At 35.3% G+C, this 16,538-nt stretch overlaps 1 protein-coding gene across 6 annotated transcripts in view; it reads left to right on the forward strand.

Moving 5' to 3' along the window:
* Grm8 (glutamate metabotropic receptor 8) overlaps nt 1-16,538 on the forward strand; it is an 805,417-nt gene that overhangs the window by 663,186 nt on the left and 125,693 nt on the right. For all 6 annotated transcript variants that reach the window (XM_006996266.4, XM_042272849.2, XM_076566128.1 and 3 more), the window contains exon 8: nt 10,330-10,466. In XM_006996266.4, coding sequence (XP_006996328.1) covers nt 10,330-10,466 — 137 coding nt within the window. The remainder of the gene's footprint in view (nt 1-10,329; nt 10,467-16,538) is intronic.

Here is a 16,538-nt window from a genome sequence, read left to right on the forward strand (position 1 = left end):
GATATTCCAGGTATTGAAATCATTGCCTTGTCCAGGATCTGACACACACTGTGCAAGAGTTCTACCACTGAGCTAGATGCATAACCTTGGTTTTTTTCTATACAAATTCCCCCATAAAATTAAAAATTAACTTTTGATAATTTTGTAAATTTCATTTTATGAAATTACATTTTCAACTAGTGTTGCTAAAACCCACTCTACATTAGTGACTACCTTTGTAGTTCATCCTTTTGACTGGCATGTGATATTATATTATATGAATATTTTATACACCATTATGGATTTATTTATTCTCTTTCAGGTATTTGGAATGACCTCAAGTTTGTTTTCTATAAAAATTTTAAAGAAAATATTAGTAGAGTAGTATATTAATTTTTCTAGCAATAGAAGAACTCTTTATCACATAATATTTTTAGGTTATATACATTCCTAGCTAGACCCCAAAAATATTATAAGAAAAATTTCAGACCCACTTCACACATAAATATGAATAAAAACACTCTAAACAACACATTGGCAAGTTAAATCAATAATGCATATCAGTATGAGACGTTGAAATCAAGTTGAATACATCCTAAGTCACATTATATAACATTGAAAGTGCATAAATATAACTCATTAGAGTACATAAGAGTAAAAAATTTCAATGGATGTAAGAAAAATTACTTATACAATGAAAATATATTTACAATAAAATATTATTATAATTAGAATGGAAAATGCTTTCTTAAACTGATAAAAGTTACTTAAGATGCTAAAATAAAAAAAGTATACTAAGTCAAAAGCAATGATAATGTTCACTACTCCTCTTCTTGGTAAACCTTTATAAGAATAAAGATTGTAGTGGTGAGGGCTGGCGAGATGGCTCTATACAGAAAGACTTCTGCTACCTAGACTGTAAACCTGAATTTAATACACAAATCTACATGGTAGAAGGAGAGAATCCACTCTAGCAACTTGTCACCTGATCTACTTATATGCACTGTGGCATATACCCTTCCATCACATAAACAAAGGAAATTAATGAAATATAATAATACTTTTAAAAGTACAGTAAGAAGAGAATAAAATACTTGCCCATTACCAGAATAAATGGAGAAAAATAAAAGATTAAATATCTAAGAGTTATAAAGGGAGAAACAAAAGCATAAGCATTTGTGCATATTATGTTTCTTTGTGTAGAATAAGAAATCTAGAGATAATTCACTGGGTATAATGAAGAGTCTTTCAAAGGACTCTCACTTTTGTAACTATGGACTCTTTGAAGGTCATTCTTCCTTATGGGACATGTCCTGAGCACGTCTTGGCGTTAGCAGCACCTTCCATTAGTTGTCAGTGGCACATCTCCTGGGAAATAAATTCACCTGTAGTTAAGAACAAGTCTCCTAGATATAAAATGTCAACTTATTTATACACTTGTAGCAAAGTCATCAGTAATGTTATTTTTACATTCATAGTCGTGATAGATAATATGAACGTTAGATATGATATTACCTACAAAACTGGGGAATTACTATGGAAAAAAAGGTTTAAATATGTCTGTAGAAGTAGTTCCATGGTAGAGTGCATTATTAATGTGTAAGCTTCTGCATTCAGTATTTAATACCTACCAACAAATTGGAGAAAGAAAAAACTAGAGAAGAGAAAATATAATTTAGAAAAAGGTTTAAAACTTCCTGAAGAACTAAATGCTAAGCAATCATCAGGAAACAGAAGCTCATAAGTAGGAAGATGGTAAAAATATATTGTTTTCCATAGATAATTTGTATATTCTATCACTTTTTGATCCTAAGCCACTTAGATGATTCTAATTTTTACACAGAAAAAAAAAATAAAACAGAGAGGAAGAAGAAGTCTTAGGATAAATTAAAATTGCCAGTTTAAGTCTTTGTGTGATTTGTATAACATTAGATAAAAACTGAACAAATGGGCCAATGGTATAATAAAGAAAAAGACAAGGTGATTTCTTTGTAGATCTCAGGTACAAAACTGTAGCTTTCCAGTCCATGAGAAAGAAGGAATTCAATAGAAGTGTTGAAAATTTATTGGTATTTAATCCCCATAGACCTTCATGCATCATTTATAATAGGATCAAAATGCACATGTATATTATAAATTTGAAAAGTCTCAATACAAATACAAACTAATAACTTTTAATCTTTGGGATAAAAAATTATTTGTTACATGGAAATAAAATCATTCACAGCAAAAAATTGATGAATTCAGTTACAAATTGTGTTGGTTTAAAGAAGAATGGCTTTCATAGGCCCATATGTTTGAATGCTTGTTCCCCAGTTAGTGGAACTGTTTGGGAAGGATAAGGATCTGTGGCCTTGTTGTAACAGATGTGTCACTGGGGCTAAGCTTTGATGTTTCAAAAACCCAGACCAGGCCTAGTGTGTTTTTTGTTGCCTGCTGCCTGCTATTCAGGATGTAAAGCTCTCAGCTACTGCTCCAATGTCATGTCTGTCTGCTTCCTGCCATAATGATTATGTACTCATCCTCTGAAACTGTAAGCAAGCATCCAATTAAATGCTTTCTTTTATAAGAGATGCTTTGGTTGTGGTGTCTCTTTATAGTACTGGAACAGTAACCAAGACAGAAGTATCCTTATATAAAAGGGAAATTATATCTCTACCTCACTTTACAAAAATGTGTTTGAAAATGATAAATTTTAAAAGTCTCAGTAAAAATATAAACTAATAACTCTTAGACTTTGGGTTTAAGATTATTTGTTACATGAAAATAAAATCATTTACTGCAAAAATCAGTACATTTGGTTATAAATTTAAATAGCATGATAATCTCTCTGCTACAAAAGATAAAAAGACTATTTGATTAAAGTTCTCTTCTGAGTGTATGTTGTCCATGTGTCCCCTTTTGCCTTCTCTCTCCTTTCCTTCTCTTTTAATTGTTCCTCTCATGTGTATCAACATCATTGTCAGAGATAGAATTATTTACACGACACAGTCATTCTTTCAATGAAGATTTCATATGCAAATTACTAGGTATTGGATATTCAGTGCATCAAAATGATGTCATAAGGAAATTCAATGGCACAGGATACAGAGAAAATTTCTCATACAAAATGAGAATATATTGAGTTTGTGGAGTAGTAGGATATTTTGCTTTGTCCTCAAATTTCTCTTAAGATGTGTTACTTAATCTCACATAATTATAATGTTCTTTCCCCCCGTTCCTTTGCTTTAACCAAACATTTGATACTTTAATAGTCTCTTTGGTCACTTTTCTTACAAGAGATTTCATTTAAACCTTCTAATACATCTGCTTCCCTGAGATGTGTATCACTAAGTAATGGGTCTTTTCTTATGTTAAAAGTGCAATCAGCTTATTTGAGTACTATAAATGCAATTATAGCTTGCATTTCTATTTCTCAAATGGGGCTATTCATTAACAATGATGACATTTCGCAATCGTAATGCACCTTTAATCCAAGGATCATAAAGACATTTACACGAGAGAGAAGGCTATTGTAAGTTCAGTTTCTTAATGGAAAAATCAAGAAGGAGGTTTGGCTCAGAGAATCAGAAATGCCATTCAATTATATTCTTTATCCTATCTTATTTTTCACTCAGCAGCACAGAAAAACAGTCATTTCAGCCTGAAATGAACACATATTTTGAAGCCCTTTGTGTTTAGATTTTATGGGAACATCTAATTACATGAGTACCTTTGCACTCATTTAGGAAAAAAAAATTAGCACAGATAGCTACTCCATGGAATTCTAGAGAATGAGTCTACATAATGTAACATGTATTAGTATGTATAATATATATATATGTATATATATATATATATATATACATACACACACATTGTATACTTTATATGTTCATGCATTGTGGTAATTGGCATTAATACTTCAAACTCTGAAACCAGTTACCAATTCATCCCAGTTTCTTTGATCCTGATCCTCAATTTTAATGTTCTAAAGTGTTCTTATCATGTACAATATAGCATGAAGTGAAGCATTTCATTTCTAGTGATAATCTGATTATGCTTGTTGATTTTTAAATAATGTGAATTCACCATACTAGGCAGTAAGTTATGATTGTCTACTGGAAGCAGTGGACTCAAAATCTACAGTGACAAAGAGATGCTCATATAAAAGACTGGATGAACGAAGGTAGCACAGGCCTTTTCACACTACAGTTCATGCTCTTGCAAGCTCTGCCATCTTTAACATGTAGATCCTCAATTTACCCAAAATCTGATTTCCATATAGCCATTTGGAAGAAGAAAAGAACACAAATGTCCACTCAGGATGCTTATGATGAATTTTCTAATACCCCTCAAATCTCCTCATATATGATTAGCTACAACTGATCATTTGGTCACACCTTAGTGAAGTTATTGCAAATAGAACCTAGCCATTTACTAAGGAAAAATTGAATATGGACTCTAACACTTAACCAATAGTCCGGTGTGACTTATATGGTAGTAACCATGACATAAAAATTTTCTTAAATGCTAAGTATATAATAACCAGCATTGTGTATTGAGTCCTTTAAGATCTGGTATATTTTAGATACATGTAAACGTCATGAAAATGAACTTTGTATGTTACACTGAATTGTAGGGACAAATACTGACTCTATTAGATGAGAGTTTACTTTGTGCTACTTGAAATAGAATATGGCCAAGAGTGCATGAAAGTATTCAGTGTGAATAAAAAGTATTTTCTCAGGGTTCACAGAGATATCATAGTGGCCTGGAGCAGTTTAGTGGAAAAGAGAGAAAGAATGTGCAAACTAGGTGTAATTTTGATCTAGGATCTGTTAATGGATGGATATGAGTAATTGTTTGCTTATATTGTTACCTCATGGAACAATGAAGTGTTTCTTTTAGGATATTATTTCCAGATCTGGCATCTTCTGATGCCTTGGTCAAACTTTGGTGAATGCATATACTTTAAAGGAAGTAGCAAGTGAAAGATATACAGTTAAGTTTTAAGTAGAGCTCAGGAGAGGCTTTGTCTGTGAATCTGAGTATGCTGATTTAAAATGGTTACCTGCAATGAGAATTGGTGAATTATGAAGCATTAGTTACTACACAGCACAAATTTAAGATGGAAATGTTTATAGCAGATGTTTATATGCAAGAAAATTAGAAGGAAAATGAAAGTTGTAAGTAAGTTCATCGAGTTAATCCAGAAGCCAATAGATAAATGTAAAACTGTGAGATACAATAGCAAAGGTGTGGATGGAGAAGGATATGTTAAATCCAGTGCAAACATCTTCCATGGATGACACTAAGTCCTGTGGAGAGTATTCTTATCCCTAAACACTTACATTGTGATGTGATTTAAATTTGAATATTTGATTCTGTTTACTGGTTGTAATGCATAGTTGATAAATAGTATAAAAGAAAGGAAGGCACAAATAACCATAATATGTTGAGTATTATTATTTTCTATTGGATTTGGGCCATTGTTTTAAATCTCAAGTAATCATTAAAGGTACAGAAACTGATAAATTAACTGATTTCATTCTTAGTTTCTTCTGCTTGCTAAGTGTTCTAGGTGGTGATGAGATCACTAACCAGTAACGAAGTGGGAAAGAAAAAAAGATTTTAAAAGACTATTGAGTGACAATTAAAAGTCAATTTATCTTTTTTACAATTAAAAGTAAACAAATTGTTCTTGCATTCTTTCCTCCTTGCCCCCACTGAGGAAACAATACAACATGAACTGTGTCATCAAAAGTGTAGGCAAAGACTGAACTATACTGAAGACAGTTTTCATTCACATTGCTCTATTATGCGCCAGTCACATACTAAATGGTTTTCATGTGCCATGTCATACAACACTAGTTGGGAGGAACTGCTATTATTATGATCATCTTGGAGATGAGAAAGAGTTACATGTAAATAGGGTCACTTGTTTAGATAACCACAGTTAATTTGAAGACCAAGAAATCAAACTTCAGTCTTGAAATCCCAAGACTAGTATTTCCCCATATCACAGTCAAAGGAACCAGCATTTTGATGTAAAATTTTCCCTGCAGAAACATAGTAGAAGTGCATTGATATGTTGAGTAATAAAAATATATTTTTTCTACACATTTCCTATTGAACAGAAACTACTCCAGGAGATGTGTAGACCCTGAAGGCAGTTCCTGACTAGTAAAAACGTCACCTCACAAATCTATGTGTTTGTTCCCCATTTTCACAGGTCCACATGGATGGAAAGCATTTGAAAAATGTAATGTATTACAAAATGTACAAAACACCTATAGTTCAAGATGAAATGAAAGAAAGAAAATCTAATGGGGTATAATTTATAGTATATAAATAACTATCTGTATAGTCTCAATTAAAATGTATTTGCTATATTTCTTATGATAGTTGCTATTAAATCACAATAAATTGATAAATAGTTGAGTTTTTCATAAGTGAAATTCACTTAGTTTTATTTTTCAAGGTGGCCAATTTCAGAAGAAAAGATGATTTTTTTTATAAAACAGAGGGCAAGCCTGGGGAAAGGAGTGAGCTATTAATGAGTCCTTCCTGGCTATTGAAGGATGCTTTGTTTCATAGTCCAGAGTACTAGGGAACTTGTCTTCAGTGAGTCAACACTCAATGGTACTGGCTCCCAATGGGAGAAGGTTGAGTAATCCAATTGTATGCTTAGCCTTGACCAGAAAGCAGACTAGGAAAACAAGAAGCAAGACTGATGAGTAATAAAACATGCTTTAGCTATAAGTAATTAATTCAAAGACCACTCAAACATAAGACATAGTTTGGGGTTGGTTTCCACTGTGACACTGATGACAGTGTGAGGGTTGGGATGTGGTATAGATTAAGTTCATGGTGTTATGAAGAAGATGGACAAGAGTTTGCTTGAGAGTATAAGTGGGTAATTCTTTGTTTGCCTATAATTTGTGGAATGCTTGTTCTGTATTGAGCTCTAACTTTGAATAATGCTTGCAACAGATCTGCTTATACCAAGGAGACTATTGCCATGAGAAAAAAAACAACAATTTTATGTATTGAGATTTCAATAAATACCTCTCGAACAAATTTAAGATCATATATGAGATGAATAGTAAAATATGCAGAGGAAAATGAAGAATTTGGTGGATCCAGGTTGGAGAGGAAGAGGTAGATGGGTCTCTGACCAATTTTGTATAATCAAGTTCCTATAAGTGCATGACTTGAGTCACAGATTATCAAGAGGATTTAGGAGAAGGAACAAAGAGTTGTGTGTGAAAAGATAGAATGGTAAATCAAATTGTGAGGAATTCAGGGAACTGAACTTTCAGTTTATTTGGCATTCTATTGATATCATAGGGATCAGAAAGAGAAATATGAAAATCATATTTGCTCACACACTGCCATAAAACAAGGATGATAGTAATTCATACTTAGGTTATATTCACTGTGTATTTACATAGATTGGTTCATTTAATCATGGAACTCTTTGTGTAAGGATTACTGTTATGTTAGTTTACAGATAAGAAAAGTGAGATAGAATAAAATTAAGAATGTACCTAAAACATTAACATCCATTAAGTAATGGAACTGGGAGTTTGAACCCAATTTGATTTCAGAAACCATTTTCTTGACCACTTTCAAATATTCCCCTTTAATGCAATGTCAAATCTGATAAAGTTGATATTGAAATGATATTAAAGTATATAAATTACAAGTTAATATTTTGGGGATAGTGATTCTTTGATTAACTACCAACAGGTGTTCTTTTAACTGGAGAAATAAGATACCATAACAGCTGGTCATAAGTTTATACATAACCCAGTACGCTGTCATCATCTGTACTACAGAAGTGACACCTTCTATCTTGAGAACAATTATGGCATGAAAGATTGAAAGACAGTCATTTGATAAACACGATGACAACAATGGGTATTTTAGATATAGAAGATTAAATATAGTCTAATTTTTAAATGATGTATAGATATCAGAAACTGATGTTATTATGTGCATAACACATGTGTTTTTCAAGCAGAAACCTGTTACTGAATCCTAGTAACTGTTTAGGCATCATTTAAAGAACCTTTCATATTCTTTCTACCAGTATATATATTGATATTTACTAAAAATGACTATGGGGTAGACCATAGTATTTAATTTTCCTATGTATTGCTCTAAGTACTTCACAAGAATTGACCAATTTAAATTTTATAAAATCTCTATGAAGAAAAATGTCATTACTTCTACTTCACAGAAGTCCACAGGAAATACTGAAGAGGCTAAACAGCCTGAGAAATGTTTTGTTCAGGAATAGAAAATAGATTTCTTCTTGATCATATAAGGAGTAGTAAGATACTACTGGCTGATCAAACAGATTGACTTTTTCCCTCAGTTCCTCCCTTTATTGGATTATAAAATCATTTCCCACTTGAATGCCTGAAAATAATAATTAGTAACAAAGCACATGTGTACTGATCCTCATGACCTCCAGGTCCATTCATGTTCATTGTTCAGCCTTTACTGCACATGAAAAGAGTTATACAAATGAATGGAGAAGTCAACATGAGCATGGAGCCTTCCATTTCTTTTTTATTTTTTTGTTTTGTTTTGTTTTTCTATTTCTTTTTATTTTATTTTATTTTACAATACTATTCAGTTCTACATAACAGCCACAGATTCCCTTGTTCTCCCCCTTCCTGCCCCCCTCCCCTTCCCCCCAGCCCACCCCCCATTCGCACCTCCTCCAGATCAAGGCCTCCCCCGAGGATTGAGATCGACCTGATAGACTCAGTCCAGGCAGGTCCAGTCCCCTCCTCCCAGATTGAGCCAAGCGTTGGATAAAGCACAGGGACAAATAGCCAAATGAATGGAAACACATGAACTATGAACCAAAGGCTGAGGTGCCCCCAACTGGATCAGGCCCTCTGAATAGGTGAGACAGTTGATTGGCTTGATCTGTTTGGGAGACATCTAGGCAGTGGTACCAGGTCCTGGGCTTGTTGCATGAGTTAGCTGTTTGAAACCTGGGACTTATGCAGGGAGCCTTCTATTTCTTATGCCAGTGGCCCATTCTTCCTCTCTGTGCCTGTGGGCTCACCAGTTCTTGATAGTATAAGATGTCTGTGTTCTCCTTAGAGACTTCATGTCATGTTCAAATTTTAGAATAAAGTCAAGAAAATAGAATTATAATAAACACACCTCTGTTAAATCCCATGAAAACATTCTGGTTGCAATCTGCCACTCTCATTCTAGTTATATGCAAGTTGATAAATTTCATTTATCTTTTCAAATAAATTAATAAGGTCATTTATGGATGGAAATACTTAACATTGACCCATTTCATTGTTAATTGTATATAATTTGGAGACTATAATGTAGAAAAGGACAGCAAGAAGAGGAAACTGCATCACAGAAGAGAAATTAGCTCTAATACCCTTTGAGGAAAAAGGGCCTGCAGGGACAAGATAGGAACCATGTAAAGGGATTTCTGTCAACTGAATGTTTCAGCTGAGAAAGAGTAATCCATGGAGATGAAGGGAGCTCTAAAAGCTGTTAGAGAAAAAGAAAGTCTGTGTAGACAGTGCAGTGAGATGGAATGAAAAATCATTGCGGTGCTCATTCCGTTCTACTCTTACACCTGTGATTATATAAATGTTAATAAGAAGGAAAGTAAAAGCAAGCAGAAGTTATCAAGGGAAAGAATGAGAGCTTCCAAGAGAAATGGAGTTTAGAAGAGACTGAATTCCTTGCATCCTGCTGTTCTGCTACCATTACACTCATCACAGTGAACCATGGGGCTTTGATGATCTAAGTGAAGTGGGGCTTCTCCACTGCTCGCTCTGCCTTGCCCAGTGGAGGTTTCCAAGAGCAGCTTACAATGACCTACTCAAAAGCAGTGGAGCTGAAAAGTGCACCTGCTTCATATTGGAGCTGAACTTGCCATTAAGTCAAGCTCCTTAGCCTTCTGGCTTGGATGTTCTGTTGATTTTGTGTTGACATTCGTAGTTTGTATTGTACCATAGGTGTCATATTTCAATACACATATATTTACCTCATTAAGTCACATTCTACAAAGCCAGTGTTGAATATTCAGACTATTGATTTTTATTTATTTAGCTTGTACATATATTACTTAGCTTGACTACTCATCATTTACTTTCTAATGTATACAATAAAGTCTATCTTATTCTTATATGTGCATCTAGGTTGATTTTCATGTAAAAGAATTTTACTATCAAGAATAACCTTGCATGGATTACAATCTTTGCATCCCTTAGTATACACAATATATTTTTATCTAACATTCTTCCTTAGAGGAAAATAAGCCCACTGGGCTATGTCATATACTTTATTTATAGTCTTTTCTAATCTTCATAGGCAGCGCTGGTACACCTGTCACTTTTAATGAAAATGGAGATGCTCCTGGACGCTATGATATCTTCCAGTATCAGATAAACAACAAAAGTACAGAATACAAAATCATCGGGCACTGGACCAATCAACTTCATCTAAAAGCAAGTATCACCATCATTGTGCATTATTGTATCTAGCTCTTAAAGGGGAATATTCCTTTTAAAGCACTAAACTTGAACTTCTCCAGAGAAATCCAACAATATTCATAAGAATAGAAGAAATCTAATTTTATTTGGACTATATGCACTTAGAGCCTTGTCTGATGTGGGGTCCCAGTGTGTAAGGCAGCTGGCATTTATTTGTTTTGGTTTTACCACTTAGCTGGCCTCAATCTTTTCCCATAGGACAACTGACAGACTGAAGCAATGATTCATCAGTGTCAGCCCAGAGAATCTCCCTAATTTTTATTTAAATATTTTTATTCATTTTTACATACCAACCAGAGATCCCCCTCTCATCCCTCCTTCTCACCAGGCTCTCCCCTCCCCTGCCAAGCCTTTCCACCCCTGACCCACTCCTAACCCCTTCTCCAAAAGGATAAAGTCTCCCATAGGGAGTCAGCAAAGCCTGGTACATTCAGTTGAGGGAGTACCAAGCCCCCTCTCCTTGCATCAAGGGTGACCAAGGAGTCCTACCATAGGTAATGAGCTCCAGAAAGTCAGCTCATACACCAGGGATAGATCCTGATCCCACTACCTGGGGCCCCTCAAACACACCAAGTCACACAACTGTCTCCCATATGCAGAGGGCTTAGTTCAGTCCCATGCAGGTTCTACAGCTGTTGGTCTAAAGTTCACAAGTTCCTACAAGCTTGGTTCAGTTGTCTCTATAGATTTCCCCATCATGATCTTTAAGCCCCTTGCTTATACAATACCTCTTCCCTCTTTTCAAATAAACTCCCAGAGCTTGGCTTGGTGCTTGGCTGTGGATCTCTGCATCTACTTCCATCAGTTACTGGATGAAGGCTCTATGATGAGAGTTAGGGTATTCATCAATCTGATTACCAAGTTAGGCCAGTTCAGGCACCCTCTCTACTATTGCTAATAGTCTAATATAGGGTCATCCTTGTGGATTCCTAGGAATTTCCCTAGCATCAGGTTTCTCTCTTACCCTACAATGTCTCCCTCTATCAAGATATCTCTTTCATTACTCTCCCACTCCATCCCTCCCCAAGCCTGACCAACCTTTTCACTCATGTTCTCATCCCCCATCTCCTCCCTATATTCCCCCCCTCATCCCCAGTTTAATCATGGAGATTTCCTCTGTTTTCCCTTCCCAGTGTGATCTATGCATCCCTCTTAGTGTCCTCCTGGTTTCCTAGCTTCTCTGGAGCTGTGGGTTGTAGTCTGATTATCCTTTGCTTTATATCTAGTATCCACTTATGAGTGAGTACCTACCATGTTTGTCTTTCTGAGTCTGGGTTACCTCTCTCAGGATGATATTTTCTAGTTCCATCCATTTGTCTGCAAAGTCTGAATGGCTAAGATCAAAAACACTGATGAAAGCCTATGTTGGAGAGGATGTGGAGCAAGGGGAACACTCCCCCACTGTTGGTGGCAGTGCAAACTGGTACACACACTTTGGAAATTAGTTTGGTGGCTTCTCAGGAAACTGAGAATCAATCTACATCAAGATCCAATGATACCACTCTCAGGTATTTACCAAAGGGATGCTCAATCATACCACAAGAACACTTGTTCAAATATGTTCATAGCAGCATAATTTGTAATAGCCAGCACCCAGAAACAACCTAAATGTCTTTCAACTGAAGAATGAATAAAGAAAATGTGCTACATATACACAATGGAGTAGTACCCAGCTGTAAAAATAGTAACATCATGAAATTCAAAGAGAATCTCCCTATTAAGCAAGAATTCCCTGGGATTTTGAGGCATGATACTTCATGATGGCGCCCAACAGTAGCATAGGGGGCTTTGGCCTGTGATGCCATTCTGAGCTTGAAGGTTAAGAGATATCTGGGAAAGCCCACAGTGGTGCAAGGGGCAGGGTTGGAGGTGGTAGAGAGGGATTAGAGCATCTTTCATCCCAGACAAAAAGATTTATTTTACATTTCAGTCACTGCAGCTCTATTAGCACACACTGACTTCACATATAGAATGTGTCCTGTTACTCAACCAAGAATCCAGTTCTCCAAGGATTAAGAATGCTTACTCCCACTTAGTGTCTGAGGAATCGCTAAGATAGGTAGTACTTTCTCTGTGGGCCATACGATGCCTATAAAAGTATTTTGTATGACCTAGAAAATGGTTCTCCACTGCTGTATATTTGCAATATGCATTTAATTCACTCTTTTAATGAAGTACCCTACTCAAAGCCACATAATTGCAAGTCATGCTCATGTGCTTTCTTGCATTTGAGGCCATTCATTTTTCTCCTCCTGTATGTTCAAATGTCTCTTGGAGTGACATAGTTTTGTTGAATCTGCCACTCAAGTTCACAGCCAAGAAGTGATGATAATAAATTACAGATCTGTAGTTTGTTTCTTGAAAGTGACTTCCTGACGGCTGACACAGTTCTCATTCAGCCGTGCGGAGGCAGCTTTGATTCTAGCTAAAGCAAAAGGCAGCTACAAATCTCCACAGTTAGGACTTTAGCTTCTTTGTGAAACTCTTATATTGTTCTGAAACTCAAATTAATTTATTCAAACTTAACTTTGAAAATGTCCCAGATTGTTTATAATCTTAAAATTGGTATCTTTTTTATGGCCATCCTTTGTAAATATATTTTCTGTGAAGAAAGCTTAATGTGACAATGAAAACTTTGAGTATGGTTTAAATAGCAAAACAACTTTTATCTGACTTTTGTTAACATCAAAATTCTTATCATATTGTTTTGGCTAAGAATTTACATTGTAAAATGAATTTCGTGGCACTGTCATATACTTTGTATAGTACCAAGGCCCTTATAATGTACCAAGAACCCAAATAATTATACACATAAATGAACACATACATATCTCTTCTCTGTATCCATAATCTGTTTATTCTAAAAGTTAATATTGAATCTTAAGCTGTACTTTTATGTACATTTAATGATGCATGAATGCTTTATATTTGGAACTGTTATCTCCCATAAATACATCAAATGAATTTGTACAATTTTTCATACAGGCTGTGATCGTTTCTACTAGAAAGTATGGCTAGAGTCATTGAAAAAATGAAATTCCTGCTCTCAGGAACAATGGTGAATGAGGCTGTGGTGGGCAGTTATAAAGCAAGGACTGGATTCTGCAGACTATCAGGATAAATCATGTAACTCTCTTGAGAAACTGGAATGGACTCTTGTTTGAAGGAGGAGTGGGGATGCTTGGGGAGCTACTGATTTATAGGCATTCTGCTTAGATATCTGCATAGTGTACAGTATTATTTTACCCTAGTTTAATAAACTCCAAGGTGAAAATAGTAGTAACTACCTCATATGGTTGTAATACAAATTAAATGAAACAAAGTAAGGATTCATTTACTCCATTTCCTGATGCACATGATTTCCATAAACACTGCCTCATGTATTACTCTTTATCTCAGAATTCTATCAAAACTGTGGGATTCTGATAGAGTTTTGCAAGTAGAGAATTGAAGTCCTTTGAGAAGAAGCACTTGAGTTTTCTTTAGAAAGTACAGATGGGAGGAAGAGAAAAAAGAGAGGAAGAAAGGACAGTATGAAGAAATCTTACAGAGAATCCCTGCACTTAAAATGTTAACATAATCAGTTCTTTTTACTTTTCTGATAGTTGGAGAGTTTTCTCCGCACTTACAGTGTAAACTTCACATAGGATAAATGCATAATTTTCTTCTTCCTCCAGTAGTATTTGGATATATATTGTCATCTGGGCAATTATGTGGGGATGAGAGGTTTTCAAGGTTTTATTCTAAACCAATCAAATGCTTTCTTTCCAAACAGAATTTAAAATTTCATTTTTAATTACTTTATACACACACACACATATAACATACTGTTTTGATACAAGATTACAATGTTGAATAGTTATAATAAATTAATGAGCAAATTTATAACCTTTGTGCTACTCTAAAATTTTTGTGACAGACATTTAAATCAACACCTGTAGAAAATTTGAAGTCAGTTGTGGTAGTGCATGCTGATAGAATTTGCTGAAGAAGGCAGAGGCAGGAGGATCATGAGTCCAAGGCTAACCTGGGTTGTACACATTGGCATGTGATGACCACACAACTCCTGTAGTAGACTCTTCAGAGAACCCTTCTGTGCCAGGACTCTGGAGGCCTACAGTGGAGCAGATACCTGGTCAAGCTGGTCAAGTACTTACAGCATTATAGTTCTTGGGCTGGATTAAGTCAAGTCTGAGGCAGTCTGAGCCACAGTGAAGTGTGCTTTTTTGCTTTGGAAAGAAAAAAATCTGAAATCTGCAAAGCAGCATTATTTTTGTTTTGTCTTTTTGTGGTCACTGTTCTGTGCTCAAAGGGTACAGAATTTCAGATCAGTGGGAGTAATAAGAACTGCTATTTAATGATCCTGATAAGCTCAGTTGTGCTGCTAAGAGTTTTCATGGATGTAGATGTGGATATGTGGTTTCTGCCTTAAGACACTCCATGCTAGGAGTGGGCACAGACTCAGAGCAGAGCTGCTTATGTAAAGACACAGGTGTCCTGATGAAGGCATCCACAGATTGTTCGGCACAGCAGCCTGGTGAGAGATGCCTACTGGTCTTGTCCACTGCCTGGAATCACTGTCAGAGAGCACAGTCAGGAGGATTTATTTTCCGTATCTGCCATTTCTCCTTATTCTATTAAACCAGATTTACAACTGGTTTCACATTCTCAATGGTGAGCATTTATCAGCCGTTTATTGGACTGTATTCTTGTTTTCAAAGAACCAGTTTTGCTTTGTTTTCCTCTGGCTGAATTCAAGCACAGAACGATTTTCCACATACACAGTAGATGGTCAGGCACATCTAAGTGCAGCAAATCTCTCCTGAATACATCTTAGTGAAGTGAATGGATGTTTGAAGTAAGCAAACCATTCTCTACCCTAGAAAATGTCTCAGATACATTTGATTCTCAAAAGTATCATCCTTATTGTTGGAAATATTGCTGTTTCTTTTTCCTTTTGCTGGAATGAACATACGATTTTAATTAATCATTTAGTGTAATTGCTTATTTTGATGTAGGATTTCTACCCAGGAATCTTGGTCTACAAGTGAAATGTGTATTAATTTTCCTGGGAGTGAAATGGCAATTCAGGTCTCTATTTTGATAGGAATGTATGTCTCAAGAGACAAGTGATCCTTATAGGGATTACAAAACAGATTGTAACCAAGAGGTTTGGGCTAAGCAGAGGAGTTAAACTGCAAGAAAAACAACCATATGCTGCTTTGAGTCCACAGGGAGAAGGAGCAATGAGGTTACTGGGTGGACTAAAGATAACCCAGGCCTCACTACTGTATGCTTCTAAACAGAGACACTTTTTCTGAATTACTGTGAGAACAACAGAGATTTTTGCCTGATTTGTTTTTCTTGTCATTTTATTAAACTAAATGAAAATAAATATAAAATAAATGCATAAAATAACTAAAATAGTAGCACATGGCTGTATCTTAATAATGACTCAATCAGGATTATTCATTGTATAGACTCTATTGAGAGGGTATTGCACAGGAAAAAGGTGTCTCTGAGCCTGACTTAATTGCTTAGTGGAAACTTCTCTAGAGGAGTGACTTCTGATGAAGCTGTGAATGCTGATCTATGAATGGACTTCTCAGCTGTTATAGGGATAAAAGTGTCTATGACTGCTAAATGCATTGTCATGTCATTGTACAGAATGAAAGTTTGTAGTTACAAAGCTGCTTGACCTCTAGTATATTGTTTTTATATCTCATAAAATTCATGAAAACTATAATATCTACTTCCTGGAGTCATTGAGACATGGTAGGAAATTATAGATACATATTGAGAGCTAAGTAATGATGATGATGATATTGTTTTCACAGAATAACTAGCATACCCACAAGGACTTAAGATGGATTCTTCAACATGAATTTAGATAGAAATAGTATATGAAAATTAAAATTTTTGACTCTTGCTTTGATATTCTGAGAATTGAATGGTTTTAAAAGAAGGTGATATCCCATGGTAAGTTGTATCTATTCATTAAGAACAATCTATCAAAATATACTATAC

This window comes from Peromyscus maniculatus, chromosome 3 (genome assembly GCF_049852395.1).
Source record: "Peromyscus maniculatus bairdii isolate BWxNUB_F1_BW_parent chromosome 3, HU_Pman_BW_mat_3.1, whole genome shotgun sequence".
Lineage (NCBI taxonomy): Eukaryota > Metazoa > Chordata > Mammalia > Rodentia > Cricetidae > Peromyscus > Peromyscus maniculatus.